General features: G+C 52.9%; 11 protein-coding genes across 11 annotated transcripts; 7 read left to right on the top strand and 4 right to left on the bottom strand.

The window, feature by feature from the left end:
• Nucleotides 1–43: 43 nt before the first annotated feature.
• Nucleotides 44–814, top strand: KL911_004051 (uncharacterized protein; the record flags this gene model as incomplete). The annotated part of the gene is made up of 1 exon (XM_043199300.1): nt 44–814. The coding sequence occupies one exon, from the start codon at nt 44–46 to the stop codon at nt 812–814; it is 771 nt and encodes a 256-aa protein (XP_043053320.1).
• A 180-nt stretch (nt 815–994) lies between these two features.
• On the top strand, nt 995–2,767 carry KL911_004050 (uncharacterized protein; the record flags this gene model as incomplete). Its single annotated transcript, XM_043199299.1, has 1 exon — nt 995–2,767. One exon carries the CDS (start codon nt 995–997, stop codon nt 2,765–2,767), a length of 1,773 nt encoding a protein of 590 aa, XP_043053319.1.
• Nucleotides 2,768–2,823: 56 nt separating this feature from the next.
• KL911_004049 (uncharacterized protein) lies at nt 2,824–3,408 on the bottom strand (the record flags this gene model as incomplete). The annotated part of the gene is made up of 1 exon (XM_043199297.1): nt 2,824–3,408. One exon carries the CDS (start codon nt 3,406–3,408, stop codon nt 2,824–2,826), a length of 585 nt encoding a protein of 194 aa, XP_043053318.1.
• A 260-nt stretch (nt 3,409–3,668) lies between these two features.
• KL911_004048 (uncharacterized protein) lies at nt 3,669–5,309 on the top strand (the record flags this gene model as incomplete). Its single annotated transcript, XM_043199296.1, has 1 exon — nt 3,669–5,309. One exon carries the CDS (start codon nt 3,669–3,671, stop codon nt 5,307–5,309), a length of 1,641 nt encoding a protein of 546 aa, XP_043053317.1.
• A 1-nt stretch (nt 5,310) lies between these two features.
• KL911_004047 (uncharacterized protein) lies at nt 5,311–6,066 on the bottom strand (the record flags this gene model as incomplete). The annotated part of the gene is made up of 1 exon (XM_043199295.1): nt 5,311–6,066. The coding sequence occupies one exon, from the start codon at nt 6,064–6,066 to the stop codon at nt 5,311–5,313; it is 756 nt and encodes a 251-aa protein (XP_043053316.1).
• Nucleotides 6,067–6,127: 61 nt separating this feature from the next.
• KL911_004046 (uncharacterized protein) lies at nt 6,128–7,393 on the top strand (the record flags this gene model as incomplete). The annotated part of the gene is made up of 1 exon (XM_043199294.1): nt 6,128–7,393. One exon carries the CDS (start codon nt 6,128–6,130, stop codon nt 7,391–7,393), a length of 1,266 nt encoding a protein of 421 aa, XP_043053315.1.
• A 34-nt stretch (nt 7,394–7,427) lies between these two features.
• On the bottom strand, nt 7,428–7,946 carry KL911_004045 (uncharacterized protein; the record flags this gene model as incomplete). Its single annotated transcript, XM_043199293.1, has 1 exon — nt 7,428–7,946. The coding sequence occupies one exon, from the start codon at nt 7,944–7,946 to the stop codon at nt 7,428–7,430; it is 519 nt and encodes a 172-aa protein (XP_043053314.1).
• Nucleotides 7,947–8,042: 96 nt separating this feature from the next.
• KL911_004044 (uncharacterized protein) lies at nt 8,043–8,841 on the bottom strand (the record flags this gene model as incomplete). Its single annotated transcript, XM_043199292.1, has 2 exons — nt 8,043–8,762; nt 8,824–8,841. The coding sequence occupies 2 exons, from the start codon at nt 8,839–8,841 to the stop codon at nt 8,043–8,045; spliced, it is 738 nt and encodes a 245-aa protein (XP_043053313.1).
• A 129-nt stretch (nt 8,842–8,970) lies between these two features.
• Nucleotides 8,971–11,277, top strand: KL911_004043 (uncharacterized protein; the record flags this gene model as incomplete). Its single annotated transcript, XM_043199291.1, has 1 exon — nt 8,971–11,277. The coding sequence occupies one exon, from the start codon at nt 8,971–8,973 to the stop codon at nt 11,275–11,277; it is 2,307 nt and encodes a 768-aa protein (XP_043053312.1).
• Nucleotides 11,278–11,475: 198 nt separating this feature from the next.
• KL911_004042 (uncharacterized protein) lies at nt 11,476–14,097 on the top strand (the record flags this gene model as incomplete). Its single annotated transcript, XM_043199290.1, has 1 exon — nt 11,476–14,097. The coding sequence occupies one exon, from the start codon at nt 11,476–11,478 to the stop codon at nt 14,095–14,097; it is 2,622 nt and encodes an 873-aa protein (XP_043053311.1).
• An 88-nt stretch (nt 14,098–14,185) lies between these two features.
• Nucleotides 14,186–15,889, top strand: KL911_004041 (uncharacterized protein; the record flags this gene model as incomplete). The annotated part of the gene is made up of 1 exon (XM_043199289.1): nt 14,186–15,889. One exon carries the CDS (start codon nt 14,186–14,188, stop codon nt 15,887–15,889), a length of 1,704 nt encoding a protein of 567 aa, XP_043053310.1.
• Nucleotides 15,890–15,922: the final 33 nt, after the last annotated feature.

Genomic DNA, 15,922 nt, shown 5'->3' with positions numbered 1-15,922 from the left:
GGTCGATCGACCTTAAATTTAATCTATCGTCTCTTTTTCCCCTATGTCGGATAATAAGTACACCCCGCTGGTTGTGGATCTGTTCACGCCCAAAGTGCCTCTCCAGTACCTTCCTCCAGCAGATGTTCCTATAGAGAAACGTCGGACACCCAAAGTGGATGGAATTGCGTCGTTCCTGTCCTCTTTGAAGGACCATGTCGAAGAGTACAAAGACTACAAAAACGAGTTCGTCAGCCGCGAAGCCAAGGCCAAATTGAAGTCACAGCAAAACAGAGAGGCTCTCCAGCGGGCTCTACTAAAATGGAACCCAGAGGCAGACACCAACATCACCGGAGACCCGTACAAAACCGTTTTTGTTGGTAGACTAAATTACACAGTTAATGAGATAGAGTTGCGCGAAAAATTCGCACAGTTTGGCGAAATCGATCAGATCCGAGTCGTGAGAGACACCAACACCGGGAAAAGTCGAGGCTACGCGTTTATCCTGTACAAATCAGAGTCCGACGCCAAGCTGGCGTTTCAGAACGGTAATAGAATGGTGATCAAAGATCGCGCAGTGGTCGTAGACATTGAAAGGGGCCGTGTGGTGAAAAACTGGAAACCCAGGAGACTAGGAGGCGGGCTCGGGGGCCGCAAGATAGCACAGAAACACAAACACATGGAGCAGCAGGAACCTGCTCCCAAGATGCTGTATCCGCCTCCAGCATCTTATGGGCGTGGTAACTATGGCTATCGAGGTCGTGGTGGCAGGGCTCCAAGACCTTACGGCCACAGGCCCAATAGGACGCCCTACAACCGGCCGCCGAGGTACTGATAAATATTTTGGTGTGCGGGTGTGTTTGGGTGTTTTCTATGCATCGTGCGCAATCCAGCTTAAAAAACTTGTTTATTTTCAAGAAAAATAGAGTAAAATATTTTGGAACGAGTCGCCTTCAACAAGTTTGTTATTGATTTTGGAAGGCCCATTTTGTTATAACCTGCCAGGACATCCCAAATGGCGCTCTTATCTCCTAAAAACAGGCTTCTCTTTGTCATTGGTGTACTGCTATATGTTGTCACCCATGTAACTGTCAAGTGCCCTCTTTCGCAGACCTATCAATTGGACGCTTCACAATCCAGCGATGCCCTCTGTCTTTACACCCACAAGTACTACAGGTTTGTGGAACCATACTGCGGCCCTGTCTTTGAAGTGGCGGATGCCAGGGTTTTCACTCCACTGAATAATTTGTACGCCAAGTCGCCGGTGAAGCCAATTGTGCAAGCTGGCTACGAGCAAAGTGCGAAAGCTTACACCAAATTTGCAAAGCCACATGTTGACAAGTACGGTGGCGTTGCTAAGACGAAGCTAGGCGAGTTGTCCAAGAAGATGACGGCCAAGGCGCAGGAGGTAGCAGGACTCGCCTTGGTTTATGCAAGGGCGAAGAGTGCAGAAGTGGGGGAGTACGCTAGTGCTAAATCACTCGAGCTGACCACAAAGGCTAAGATCGTGGTTCTGACGAAAATCATCCCCCGGACTGTCTCCCTTTTCCATCGGATGAAGACTGAGCTTTATATCCAGGGAACTAAGTTGAGGCTGGCACTGTATCTCAGATATAATCTCTACGTGAGACCACAGCTGTTGAAACTTTACTATAAACTACGAGTGAACAAGCTGGAGCCGCATGTGGAAGCACTCAGGAACTCCTGGTTCTATGTGAATACCAAAAGATTAGTGGTTTTGTTGGTGGATGCACTGCGATACTTTTACTGCAAAACCTATGAGTATCTTGATGCTTTCCAGCGCGATTCGAAGATCAGAAAGACGACCGAGGAGTATTGGCGGACGGAGCACAAAAAGCAGTTTTTAAAGGATGAGTTCAACAAGCTACTGAATGCCAAGTTCAAGATCCCAACCTACGAGGATGTCGAGTTTTTCAAGAAACTGTCAAAACAGGCTGCCGAGACTGACAAGACAGACGACGTCTCGGAGACTCTTAGCGAGGCCGAGCCCACACTCACCAAGTACAACAAGTTGTTAAAGGGGGTAACACAGGATGCGATAAATGATTTCGAGTCGCAGGTGGCCCAGGTAGACGAGAATGCTTACAACAAGATCTACAACCAGTTGAGACCTAAATTGCAAGAGCTCGGCGAGCTGGTCAACCGCAACTACGATGAGGCCCACGTCATGATTCACGACATCAACCACAACACAGACAACTATGTCACTCGCCAGGACATGCGGGATCTTTTAAAGCGTCTTTCAGAGTCGCTGACACAAAAGGGTGTGGAGATCACCGAAGATTTCAAAAAATACGAGCGGGAGTTCTCCGATGAGGTGCTACGCGTGAGAACGTCCATTTTGGAGACCCTTGAAGAGTTCAGCGAGTCCACCCTCAACGCCTACTCCACAGAAATCGTGAAGAACGGAGACGACTGGAAAGAGTGGAAGAACTACAAAGAGCTGAAGCAGGAGTTAATTCAGACCAGAGACCAGCTTCTTAGCTCCACGCCGAAGTTAGAACGCGTGACCAAGTTGCTGAACGAGCTGAACAGAACTCTGGGCACTTTGGTGAACGACGGAGAGTCGTATCTGGCCATTTTGCGTGCCAAGGCCAACGTCGAGTTCCAGGCCCGCGAGAAGGCCGAGAGAGAAGCGGAGCAAGAGACCACGAGCACGATTATGTTGTACGAGACGGTTGTTCTTGATGAGAAGAACCAGCCGGTGAGCACTATCCATGCAGAACCTCCAGCGTCGAGCGAAGAGGCCAAGACGCTGATAATATGAGGCGGCGACGAACCTGATGTTTATAGGAGTATGTAATGGAACGACAAGTAATTTTATTAGGAAAAATCTATATCTCTGATGCCGTCCTTGTCGATCACTTTCACGTACAGGCCTTTGAATTCGATAGGCATTCTCTTCACGAGCTCCTCGTGGCACAGTTTGAGCAATTTCAGGCCTTCGTCCAGGGCCATATCCGATCTGTAGTGGTGGTCGAGCAGCGACATGGTGTAGAAGGCAGCATATCCGTGGGCGCAGTACGGCAGGTCCACGCGAGTGCCCAAGTAATCGATCAACGACAGAAATGGCTCCGAGCCGTTGTGGAGTCCTCCCAACAGGATCTGCACCTGGTAGGGCTTTCTGGATCTGATCGAGGTGGCCAGCTGTTGTCTGACAAACGACGCAATTGCCTTGGAATTCAGTTCTGTGTTTTCTCTCATTGTGAACAGCTGGATGTTGGCCTGGATGTAGTCTGCGAACTGGGTCGTGTCTCCCGACTCTCCAGTGAACGCCAGCAGATTGTACTGGTTGAGCACTCTTGTCTTGTCGTCTGTGTCTTTGAGGACCGAGATTCCTCTTGTGAACGCCTTTGACGTGGCGACAATGACCGAGTCCTTGACTCTGATGCCCAAAATGATATCCATGGTGGCGAAAAAGAGAAAATAGCAGGGGAAAAATATATGTTTTCACAGCCGTGAACTAGACTGGTTTTTATGTAATCAGACAGGGCCTGCCCGCGTAGCTGGCGGCGTGGTCTCCTAGCGGGGGCCGCCAATGGCCTTGGAAAGGCACTGTTGTTCTAGGCGGCTAGTGCTGGCTCTGTTTCAGCGAATAATATATCCCGCCTCTCCGGGCTGGTGTCAACTATTAAATTTCCCCAATTTTAAATTCGGACCGGCTAAACATGAAGAGAAACAGCAAGGGCTTTTCGATGGCCGTGCTGTACGTTATTTCGCTCGTCATCAACAACACGCCGCCAGCACTTTGGAAGGTGCTGGCGTTGGTGATTGACGTGGTATTCTTCTGGGTCAAACGGCTCGTCAAGCTCGTCAGAGACTCGCCGATCCGCGACCTGAAACGGTCTCTGCAAACATGTACGGACTTCCACGAGTGGGAGATGATCACGTCGGAGATCGACCGGCTGAACGGCTACGACGTCTGGCGACAGAACTTCATCTCCAAGAAATACGACTACAGGCTGATAAACGAGCGTCTGCACGATCTCCGGCTCGCGAGAATCTATAAAGACCCGCTCAAGGTGATGGGGATCTTGCGGTCGAGCGTGCTCAGGAACTTTGGCGGGATCTCAAACAAACAGCTGTACAACAAGTCGTACATTGGCACCAAAGTCCTGATTGAAGCTTACATTGAGGAGGTGCTGAAATGCTTCCAGTTCATAGACGAGTGGCAGCTGCGCGACCAGACCATGGAGCAGAGCTATTTCAACCAGATGAAGCTGGATTTTTTCCACGACTCGCGGCAGACGATTGGAGTCACAGCTCTGATATTACAAGGCGGCTCTCTCTTTGGACTCTGTCACCTAGGAGTCATCAAGGCACTCTACTTTAAAAATCTGCTGCCCAGGATAATTGCTGGTTCTGCCATCGGCGCCCTGGTTGGCGCCTTGATATGCTGTTTGGACGACACGGAGATCGAAGACAACCTCAATAATCTTGTCCAGCTGCTACCAGAGGATAAAACTGACGGCAACAGCCACCACGTGATTGGCTCGGTCATCAAACGCGGATACAGCCAGGACATGCTACTATTCATCAAGTATGTGGAGTCGAAGGTCGGAGACCTGACCTTCGAAGAGGCGTACCTGAAGACAAACAGAATCCTCAACATCCTTATCCACCCGACAGAGAGCTGCGTGCCGTCGCTTCTAAACTATGTGTCCACGCCCAACGTCACAATCAAGAGCGCAATCTACTGTTCCATCGGAAACGGCGTCCTGGACGAGGACGTCCAGCTCAAGTACAAGACCGCAGACAACGAGATCAAGACGCTGACGTTTCTAAAACGACACTGCGAGTATCTGTCGCCACATTACACCAGCTCGATCAACACGAAATCGTTCAAGCCAATCTCGCCCTACACAAGACTCACAGAACTATTTAATGTCAATCACTTTGTTGTTTCTCTCGCCAGACCGTATCTCGCGCCGCTCATCGGCAACGACCTCAAGCACTCGCCAACCTCCTGGCAATTGACCAACCATATCAAAAACCTGATAAGTCTGGAGCTCAGACACAGAGTGGAAGCCCTGGAGAAGTTTGGGCTGCTCCTGGGTTTCCTCAGATGGCTGGCCGTGGACGAGAAAACGCCCCGCTTTGAGAACAGCGAGATCACTATCGTCCCGGAGCTCAGAACGCTGATCAAGGACTTCAGCCGTATCTTCGACATCAACGAGTACCAGAAGAATATCCCCTACTGGATCCAGGTTGGAGAACGGTCAGTCTGGCCTCTCTATCCGTTATTGGAGACTCGCTGCGCAATTGAGTTTGCTCTGGACGATTATTACAATATATACAGAAGCAAATAGGTTATCTATAGAAGAGTTTCACTGTCCCTTCCTTACTGATCAGATAGAGGTATTCTCGTTCGACAATCTTCTTCGGCGAGCCGATCAGGCCTCTACCAATAGTCAGCTCTCCGGTCACATCTTCCGCCCTTCCCGTGCGCAGCGGACGCAACGAAAAGATCAAAGATGATCTGTGGGCAAGTTTCGTCAGAAAAGTAGCGTGAATGGTGGCCAGGTCATCTGGCGAATCGGAATACTCCATCAGACTCTCGTCGCCCGAGCTTATGAGGAATAAGTTGCATTTCGTGTTTAGTTTCCGCAGTTGTGCGAGCAGCTGGTCCACAGTGATGTCTGTGAGGAACAGCAGAAATTCAGGGTTCTCGATAAACACGTTGGGCTTGCCCAGTTTGCTCTGTCGGTCCACCTCCAGCGAGATCTTGGCGTACCAGTCCTGGTAGCTGTTGAAGAGGTCAACGTATTTGAAGCCAGCCAGATCGCCCTTCAGCCGTGCCATTTGTTTGCGATATGTAGTCTCATCGGTGCTAAGCGACGCGAACACGACTGGGGCAGTCGAGCGGTCGGAAACGGGCGTCTTGTTGACGTAGCAGGTGCCAAAAAGCGAGTTCTCCACGAGCGCGACATTGAGCCACGTGGGCCGCGTGGACGCCTTATAGAGCACGAGGGTGCAGTAGTTGTGTTCGGGGTTTGATTTCGGCAGAATCGAGCGGTCTTCGAACACAACAAGGTCCTGCTGTTGGAGGTCGGAGGACGATGTCATGGTTAGGGAGCACGGAAAATATTTTTTTTCAATTTTTTTACTTTTATTTCCACACCAGAGCATGTCGCTTCCTGCCGTTCCTGCTAGCTTTTCCGGCGACTTCAAAGCCCACTCCAACTACAGCGCTCCTGTCAAGCGTCCTGTTGAGCCTGTTGGCAAGTACTTCCTTGCGCATGCCACCAGAGTCCTGCGAGGCCACACCTGGTCCGAGTACGAGAAACTCGAGGCCTCCAAGAACGTCAAGTCGGTGGAGGAGTCCAACGACGACGACGAATTCGACGAGGAGCAGAGCGAAGAACTGCTTGAGCACGATCCAAGAGATTGGAAGACGGCCGACCTTTACGCTGTGATGGGTCTGTCGAAGCTCAGGTACAGAGCCACCGAGGACCAGATCAGAAGGGCCCACCGTAAGCAGGTCCTGAAGCACCATCCAGACAAGAAGGGTGCCGCCGGTGGACTGGACCAGGACGGGTTTTTCAAGATTATCCAGAAAGCCTACGAAACCTTGCTGGACCCTATCAAGAGAAAACAGTACGACTCAGTGGACTTCAACGCCGACGTCGAGCCCCCATCGCCGAAGGAGAAGTACGATTTCTTCGAGGCCTGGACGCCTGTGTTTGAGTCGGAGGCCAGGTTTTCCAACAAGCAGCCTGTTCCTTCTCTGGGCAACATGGAGTCCAGCAAGGAGGAGGTGGAGGCCTTCTACAAGTTCTGGGCCAACTTCGACTCATGGAGAACCTTTGAGTTCCTCGACGAGGACGTTCCGGACGACACTGCCAACAGAGACCACAAGCGGTACATCGAGAAGAAGAACAACAACGCCAGAAAGAAGAGAAAGGTCGAGGACAACAAGAGATTGGCCGACCTGGTCAAGAGAGCCTCGTCTGAGGACCCAAGAATCAAAAAGTTCAAGGAGGAGGAAAAGGCCGAGAAGGCCAGAAAGAAATGGGAGAGAGAAGCCGGTGCGAGAAAGGCTGCTGAGGAGGCCCGTCTGAAGGCCGAGGCCGAGGCTAAGGCCAAGGCAGAAGCGGAGGCCAAGGCCAAGCTCGAGAAGGAGAACGCAAAGAAGGCCAAGGAGGCCGCGAAAAGCGCCAAGAAGAAGAACAAGCGTGCCATCAGGGCCGCTGCCAAGGACAATGGCTACTTCGGAGCCGAGGACAAGGCCACGCTCATCGACGCAGACATCGAGACGCTGCTAGACGCTCTGAGCGACGTTTCTCTGGCCGATGTCGCAGGCAAGCTGAACGGGGCCGACGCTTCTGCCGCCAAGTCGGTCCTCGACGCTGCCGCTAAGGAGACCGGCAAGTCCTACAACTTTTTCGGTTAGACTGTAAGTATTATTGCGAAAATACAGAAACGTTCTAGCTCCAAAACCATTTTTTCTTTGCGACCTGCTGATCCAGCAGTGTCTGGATCTCTTTTTCGTATTCCCGTGTCCTCTGCTCCATGGCGATGATGTGCTCTTCTCCTTCCAGACACGTCCACGCGTACTGCAGCAGAAGATACACCCCAGACCCCAGAAGCAGGAACGAGGTGATGGGCCGCTTGTAGTCACCCAACGTGGGACGCAGGGCCTGCTCCTGCTCCTCTATGAGCTTCTGGTACTTGGCCTGCTCGAGCTGTTTCTGTCGCTCCAGTTTCTGCGAGATGGCGTCGATTTTCTGCTGGATCAGGTCGGCCTTGGACGGCTCGAGAAACGGATCGCTGGGCTGGTAGAGCGACGACTGTATATTGTTGATTGCCTCGAGCTCCGCAGGCGAAAGCGGGCTCTCTTCGGCGTCGCTGGGCGGCTCTGCTGGATTTTTCACCTGCGATGCACGCGGAGTCTTGTTGCGCAGCGCCCTCAGAGCACCAAAACACCGGACTCGAGGTTGTAGCATGAGCAAAAATTAATTATTGTTTTTCTGGTTACAATTTCGCTTTTTTTTCACGTCATCCATCTATCATAATATACAATCGCAGCCAAACGCATTAGGCTACCACTCGCTTTCTCCCGTCGCCTTTTGGAAGGCGTAGTCGCGTCCGTCGATGTTAGCGATCCCGTCCTTCAGGTTGCACTTCCACTTGTTCTTCACGCGCTGCACCCTATCGTACAAGCACAGCATGATGTTATACTCCTGGTCCTCGTTATCGTCTGCCGAGTTGATCTCGTCCTCGTCGGGGTCGTCCAGATCCGAGTTGATCTCGTCCGAGTCCACGCCCAGGTCGGACCCCAGCTCGTTGCCGTCCTCGCCCAGGTCTCCCTCGCCGTCCGTCTGCGTCCGACGGAGCCTTCTGGCCAGCTCCTCGGCCTGTTTTCCCTCAACAGTAAACGTCACCGTTCCGTCCGACTGCCCTATTCTGCCTCCGCCGGGAAGCGCGATGTTCATCCCCCCGAGATCGTCCTCCTGCTTCATCGAGCTCGTCGGCAGCGCCAGATCCGACTGCGGCAGGTGGAGCCCCTGGATGTGAAGCCCTGAGTTTGCGTCGCTGCCGGTAGGGTTGAACTGCTCCTGGTACGTCTGGGAGCTGATCCGGTCGTCGCCCAGCCCCAGCATGTTGCTGCTGTCGTCGTACTGTTGTCTCTTCAGGTCCCAGCTGAAAGACGCGACCCCTGTTTTCGACAATTTGTCTCGCCATATCCGCTTGAGGTCCAACAACGTTTGCTCGTCAATGCCCCCGTCCTCAAAGTCCTGTCGAGATTCGGCAATCACATCCTCAATGATACGCTCGTACAGCTCAGACTGATGTTAGAATCCAAAGCAAGATGACACTTACACATTCCTTGTTGGACATGGTGTACTAATGAAATCCTCAAAGGCAAGAAATATTTGTAAAGTTAACTTCAACGGCCGGGTAAGGCCTCCTAACTATGTGCCACCGTTTGGGGATTTTTTGTACGCGTTTTTTTGTTTATATTTTGATATGGCTAAGCTCAGCGAAAACAGCCCCAGCGGGGCCAAGACCGCGCTCAAGCGGATCGAACACGGCCTCGCGTACAAGCACGAAACGAGAAAGCCCAGCTTTAGACGGCGGTCGCTCTCGCCCCAGAAAACGCAGTCGCTCGCCGTTTCCCCTGCCAGGGTGCCTTTGACGTGTATCAAAGAGCCCCTCAACAGTAAACTGGCTCCAATTGCGCTGGGAAAACACGATCTGAGGAAGGCCCTGAGCACGGCAGAGAAGGAAAACGACGACAATAATACCATCGACACCGATAAGATTGAAATGCTCGACGTGGAGTCGGACGCGGTCGAGGTGCAGTCCTCGCCGGTGGGGGCTCACCAAAATAGAATGAACCACAAGAGACACATGGACACTCCGCTACTTGTCTCGGGCGCGAAGAAGATGCATTTGGGAGACGAGTCGTTCCAGACTCCGCTGAGACCGGACTCCAAGACGCGCGTGACCCCCCACAGAGAACACCACAGCCGGCTGATGAACGATTCGGATATCGATTTGTACAACGCCTCGACCGAGAATCCTGTGCTCGATCCGCAGAACAGTCCACTCGCCAACGTGAGCCATGGACAGCTGCTCGAGGACAAGATCGACGGCGAAACGGAGGTGATCAACGGACTCAAGCACAGGGGCACACAGATCAACGATATTTCTGCGATTGCTGCCGACTCTTCGCTGGACCGCCACGAAGACACGTCGGACTCGGAGGGCGAGCAGGACGAGAGAATGTCGCCTGTCAAGCTCTCGCAAAAAATATCTGCCCTGGACGTCTTCAGCGCCATGATTGATCAGGAAGACGAGATTGAGGATTTCGAGCTTGTTAGTGGCGAGGAGGCGGAAGAAAGGCCGGTTTTCACGAGCTCCCAACTGGAACAGATCAAGTCGTCCATGCAGAGCAGTATTGACGCATTGAAGGCGGAGGTGGCAGTCCAATCGGAGAAGCTTGTTTCTACGGAAGCCACGTTGGCCTCTGTTTCCGCACAGCTGGAAACCGAGTCCGGAGAAAAGAGACGTCTGTTGAACGAGAAGGGCGAGCTTATTGCTGAGCTTCAATCATACAAGCAGTCGATCCAGGCGTCAAATGCTCGGATCAGCCAATTAGAGTCTAGAGTCAAATTCCACGAGTCCAAGTTTGAGAAGCTGAAAACGATCTACAGTCAGCTGATGGGAACCGCAAAGAACTTTGAGTCCGAACTCGCAGACAAGACTGCACGCATCACCGATCTAGAGATAGCCGTTACCAGTCTGAAGGAGGAAAAGGCCGTGTTGTCCAACGAAAAAATAGAGCTTTCGTCTGCGCTGGAGCTTAGGTTGAACGAGATCGAGCAATTGACCAAAGAGAAAGAGTCGCTGGAAAACCAACTAAAGAATATGTCGAGCAATTCCAGGTCTGCCTTGAAGAAGACGGAGGATCTTGTTAAGGAGCTAGATACAAAGACGAAGGATGCGGCTGAGCTGCGAAACAAGCTTGACGAGCAGGCAATCAAGATTGAGGGTCTTGAGCTCGACCTGAGCCAAGCTGGTGAGAAACTCAACGCATACCAGGAAGAATTAAAGTCTGGCGTGGATAAGATTATCGCACTGGAGAACGAACTAGGTGCCGTGCGTTCTGAGCTCGAGTCTCTCGAGGAGAAGAAGACTCTACTAGAGGATGAGAACACGAGTCTGAAAGAGGTAATGGGACACCGTCGCGACGAGATCAAGCGGCTCAAGGCCGAGAAAGAGGAGCTGAGCCAGCAATTGAGCAAGCGCAAGGACCAGAACACCGAGGAGCTGCTGGAAAAGCTGCGCGAGGAGATGAATGCGCTGCGAGGCAGCACGGAGGCCCAGATAAACGAGCTGAGCGCCAATCTGGAGGCCAAGAACGAGAAATTGGTGGAAGCCAAGACCGAGGCGTCGACAATGAAGCAGAGAGTGACCACGCTGGAGAGCCAGCTCGCGGAGGCCAACGCCAAGATTCAGGAGCACGACAAAAACCTCGAACAGCAGCTGGAGAAGCTGGCTCAGGACCTCTATTTGCAGTACTCTGCCAAACATGAGCAGAAGGTTGCGATTTTGAAGAAGGGCTACGAGATGAAATGGATGAACAAGCTCAAGAAGTTGAACAAGGAGAACGAGCAGCTACGCAGCGAGCTGGAGGGTTTCAAAAGACGGCTGGAGGTCGAGAACAACGAGAAGAAGCAGCTGGTCAAGCTCTGGGAGGAGTACGTGTCCTTGGAGAGCAACGATAAGGCGAACGCTTTGCCTGATTTCATCAAAAAAGCTGAGGATTGATTTGAGTATCTGTTAATATTATTAGTACGACGGCGGACCGACATGTGACGCGTAAGCTTTTTTTTTCCTAATTTCCGCAGGTGAAACTAAAACAGCTAATTTACCAAAAAGGATCCTAATATTTACCGGAAGGGTATTGTGTGTGGTGAATATTCTACGCCAAAACAGCCCTTGTGATTTTACCATAGCACAGAATACATGGCTGAGAATTTGGCGAGTCCTGCGAACCCTAAATCTCTGTTTTTCGTGATGGATTCGCTGGAACAAATAGCTTCCGACAAGGCCAAGCTGGAGAGCCAGGAGACCTTGGACTCGGATTCTTGCGACGGAGCGTTCTACAAGACGCTGCAGGAGGAGAACGGCCGTCTGCGCAGCCAGATTAGCCAATTGGAGAGCGACAAGGGAACATTGCACGACGAGCTGCTGGAGCTACGACGACTTGTGGCCTCGCAGAAGGCTCGCATTATCCACTTGGAAACCCTGACACGGGACCATGTCGACAAACACGAGAGCGCAATCAATCCATGGGACTCGCCTGTCAAGCAGCAGGAGGTCCTGGACAAGGTGATCAATCCGCTGGACGAGGCTGACATCGACGTTCCCGAGCGCAGCGAGCGCCGAGTCACGATGCGCATCTCACCTGCGCGCAGCACGGCTGCAGAGGAGCTTCTCAAGGACGTGACGCTGGGCTCTTCTCCGCGCAAGGGCTCTCCCAGAAGACAGAAGCCGGCGGTGTCGGAGACGCACACGCCTGTTGTGGACGAACTAGTTTTCAGCAATAGCGGCAACAGCAGCAATTTTTCGAAACGGCCTGCGTACGAGCTGCTGGGAACCCCGAAGAGAGAAGAAAAGGAGGAGGAATCGGGACACAAGCCGAAACCGCAAGCGAAAGCGGCGCAAATGGCGGAAAAACCACAGCTCAAGCACGAAACGAGGCCAGAACTGAGACCAGCAGCGAAGGCAGGGCCCATTCCGTCCCACCCTGTCGCGCAGACGCCAGAAAGAGACACGTTGGCGAGCGTCCGGTCACCTGTTCGGAACCAGTTCTCGCCTATGAAAGACTTCTCTCCGCTGAAAGATTTTGCTTCCCTGTCCACGGTCTCGCCGCTGCGGTCGATCAACCTGTCGCCGGAGCACCGGTCCGTTCTGAGGACTCCCTCGCCGAAAAGAGCCCCGAACCCCACCTTATCTCACCAGCAGCAGCCGTCCGACTCCTCTCAATACGATTATATTTCTTCCTCGTTCGATTCCACGGTGATTACCGTGGAGTCTTGTGTCGACCCGGGAGCCGTTCTAGAAAAACGAGAGGATTTCCTGGTGTCGTTCATGGTGAACTCGAACGAAAGACCGGGCGAGCTGGTCCCGTTGTACCTCGTTCGCCAGCCATACTCCAAGCTCCTGACTCTCGACCACGACCTCCGCTACTTCGGGCTCACACATCTGCCGATGCTACCAGACAAGGCAGCGTTCCTCAAGATTGACCCTCTGGTCTGGGACACGCAGAAGTCCATCGTGAAAATGTACGTTTCGGAGCTGTGCCGCGTGATGCGCACCCAGCGCGGGTCCAACGTGTGGAAGCTGTTCCGGGGCTTTTTCACGCCCGACGAGGCACACGACATGTCGAAGCGCGAGGCCACCGTCGTGGAGGTCGGCTCGAAGAACCTCAAGAAGGTGTTTCGTCTCGCCATTTTAAGTCTCGACTCCATCGAGCACTATCTGAGCATCACCGACTTTGCTTCCAAGTCCACAGACACGCTGCACGTGAACGACGTGCTGGTGTCGCGCGAAAATCAAATCATCACGATCTCGCGCAAACGGCGCAAGTCTCTGCGTTCCGTGAAGCATCACGTGCTCTACTGCGAGTCCGTGCCAGACGCAGAGGACTGGTGTCGCGCGATTGCCGAGTACCAGTCGTACGAGGGCGACCACGTCTCCGTCGCCTCGTCGCCGTCCAACACAACAGCCGTGGACTACCCCGTTTCCGTGGCGTCTACGCCCACACAGCACGAGCCCCTGCTACCGTCGCCAGCGGTGTCTGAAAATAAATGGTTCAACCTCAAACGCTCGCGCGAGTCCACAATCCCGACCTCCAACGCCTCGTCCGACGTGCTCGAGTTCAAGGCCATGCCCTACTCCGGAACCATGGTCTCGCTCGGAGCCGTGCAGACACCGTCGCTGCCGCCGGCCGACGCCTCGTTCCAGAAATTCGAGCCGGCCTCCAAGTACTTTGGCTCGACGTTGCAGGAGTCCTTCGACCGAGCTCCAGATTTCAAAATATACGGGAAGCCTGTTCCTTCTGTCGTCTACCGTTCTCTGTCGTATCTCGAGGAGAAAAATGCTGTGTACAGCGAGGGCATTTTCCGTCTGAACGGAATGATGTCGGAAGTCAACAAAATCCAGGAGATCTTCAACGAGAAGAACGACTGCGACTTCTCTACGCTGCCGACGCCTCCTGACGTGCACTCAATCGCTACTCTCTTCAAGAGATATCTGCGAACTCTGAAGGAGACGGTGATCCCAGAGGAAGAGGCCAAGGAACTCATGTCGCTCACGCTGGCAGCAGATCACGAGGCGTCCGTGCCAAAGGTGAAGGAAACGCTGCAGAAACTGCCAACTTTGAACTTCGACGTTCTCTATGTGCTCTTCAGATACTTCCAGCAGGTGCTCAAACACAAAGATCTCAACAAGATGAGTATTGGCGCGCTGAGCGTGTTGATGGCTCCCAACCTCACTCCTTTCGATGGTGCCAAGGAGATTTGCTCGGAGCTGCTCACTAATTACAAGTACTACTTTGAGGACGGCGAGATAGTGGCGCGCTAGTGCTCCCAGGTCTGGCATTACGTAATCGGAACAATTTCCATAGAAAATAATATCCAAGTCAAAAAAATACATTAATTTAATTAGTATCATGGACTCGAAGGTCGTAGGAATTTTGGGCGGTGGCCAGCTCGGCCGCATGATGGTCGAAGCAGCTAGTCGGCTGAACATCAAGACAGTGATTCTTGAGAACGGTGCCGATTCGCCGGCCAAGCAGATCAATTCCAGTGCAGAACACATCGACGGCTCCTTCAACGATGAGGCGGCGATCCGCAGGCTCGCGGAGAAGTGTGACGTGCTTACCGTCGAGATTGAGCACGTTGACGTGGACGCCTTGAAGAAGGTGCAGGAGCAAACGTCCGTCCGGATCTATCCGTCTCCAGAGACCATTGCTCTTATCAAGGACAAGTACTTGCAGAAAGAGCACCTCATCAAGAACCAGATTGCCGTTGCCGAGTCCACCGCTGTTGAGAGCACTGCTGCGGCCCTGCAATCTGTGGGGCAGAAGTACGGATATCCGTATATGCTCAAGTCCAGAACGCTGGCTTATGATGGCAGGGGTAACTTTGTTGTCGAGGACGTTTCCAAGATCCCAGAGGCTCTGGAAGCTCTGAAAGACAGACCTCTGTACGCTGAAAAATGGGCCCCTTTCACCAAGGAGCTCGCAGTGATGGTGGTGAGGGGTCTTGGCGGAGACGTCCATGCCTTCCCTACCGTAGAGACGATCCACAAAAACAACATTTGTCACACGGTATTTGCGCCTGCCCGTGTCACTGACACCATACAGAAGCGCGCGCAGCTCTTGGCAGAAAAGGCGGTGTCTGCGTTCACGGGAGCCGGCATTTTTGGTATAGAGATGTTCCTGCTACCAAACGACGAGCTGTTGATCAACGAGATTGCTCCGAGACCGCACAACTCTGGCCACTACACCATCGACGCGTGTGTTACGAGCCAGTTTGAGGCACATATCCGTGCCGTCTGCAGTCTGCCGATGCCGAAGAACTTCACTTCTCTGTCCACCCCGTCTACACATGCTATCATGCTAAACGTGTTGGGCAGCCCAGATCCTGGAGAGTGGATGCAGATGTGCAAGAGAGCGCTCGAAACTCCGCACGCGTCCGTCTATCTGTACGGAAAGTCCAACAGAGCGGGCAGAAAACTCGGCCACATCAACATTGTCTCGCAGTCGATGGACGACTGCATTCGTCGACTAGAATACATCGAGGGCAAATCCGACAAGCTGGAAGAGCCAGAGGCCAACAAAGCTGTTGCGGGAGCCAGCAGCAAACCGCTCGTCGGCGTCATAATGGGCTCGGACTCGGATCTGCCCGTGATGTCGCTCGGTTGCAATATTCTGAAATCTTTTGGCGTTCCTTTCGAGGTTACGATTGTGTCTGCCCATAGGACGCCTCAGAGGATGGTCAAGTACGCTACAGAGGCCCCAGAAAGGGGACTTCGGTGCATCATCGCCGGCGCTGGCGGAGCTGCCCATCTGCCAGGAATGGTTGCTGCCATGACGCCATTGCCGGTCATTGGCGTTCCTGTCAAGGGCTCGACTCTCGACGGAGTTGACTCGCTGTATTCGATAGTCCAGATGCCAAGAGGAGTCCCCGTGGCGACTGTTGCCATCAACAATGCCACCAACGCTGCGCTCCTGGCCGTGCGCATTCTTGGCTCGTTCGACCCGGTGTATTTCAGCAAGATGGCGAAGTACATGAGCGAGATGGAAGACGGGGTCCTTGAAAAGGCTGAACGGCTGGGCTCTGTTGGCTACGAGGAGTATCTTAGAAAATAGATAGGATCGACTTAATTCAATCATCAGCATTTT

Source organism: Ogataea haglerorum (assembly GCF_019207285.1).
Source record: "Ogataea haglerorum isolate 81-453-3 chromosome Unknown 81-453-3_NODE_11_length_416158_cov_97.210077, whole genome shotgun sequence".
NCBI classification, from domain to species: domain Eukaryota; kingdom Fungi; phylum Ascomycota; class Pichiomycetes; order Pichiales; family Pichiaceae; genus Ogataea; species Ogataea haglerorum.
The sequence above is the reverse complement of the archived record's forward strand: the minus strand, read 5'-3'. Positions and strand labels throughout refer to the sequence as shown.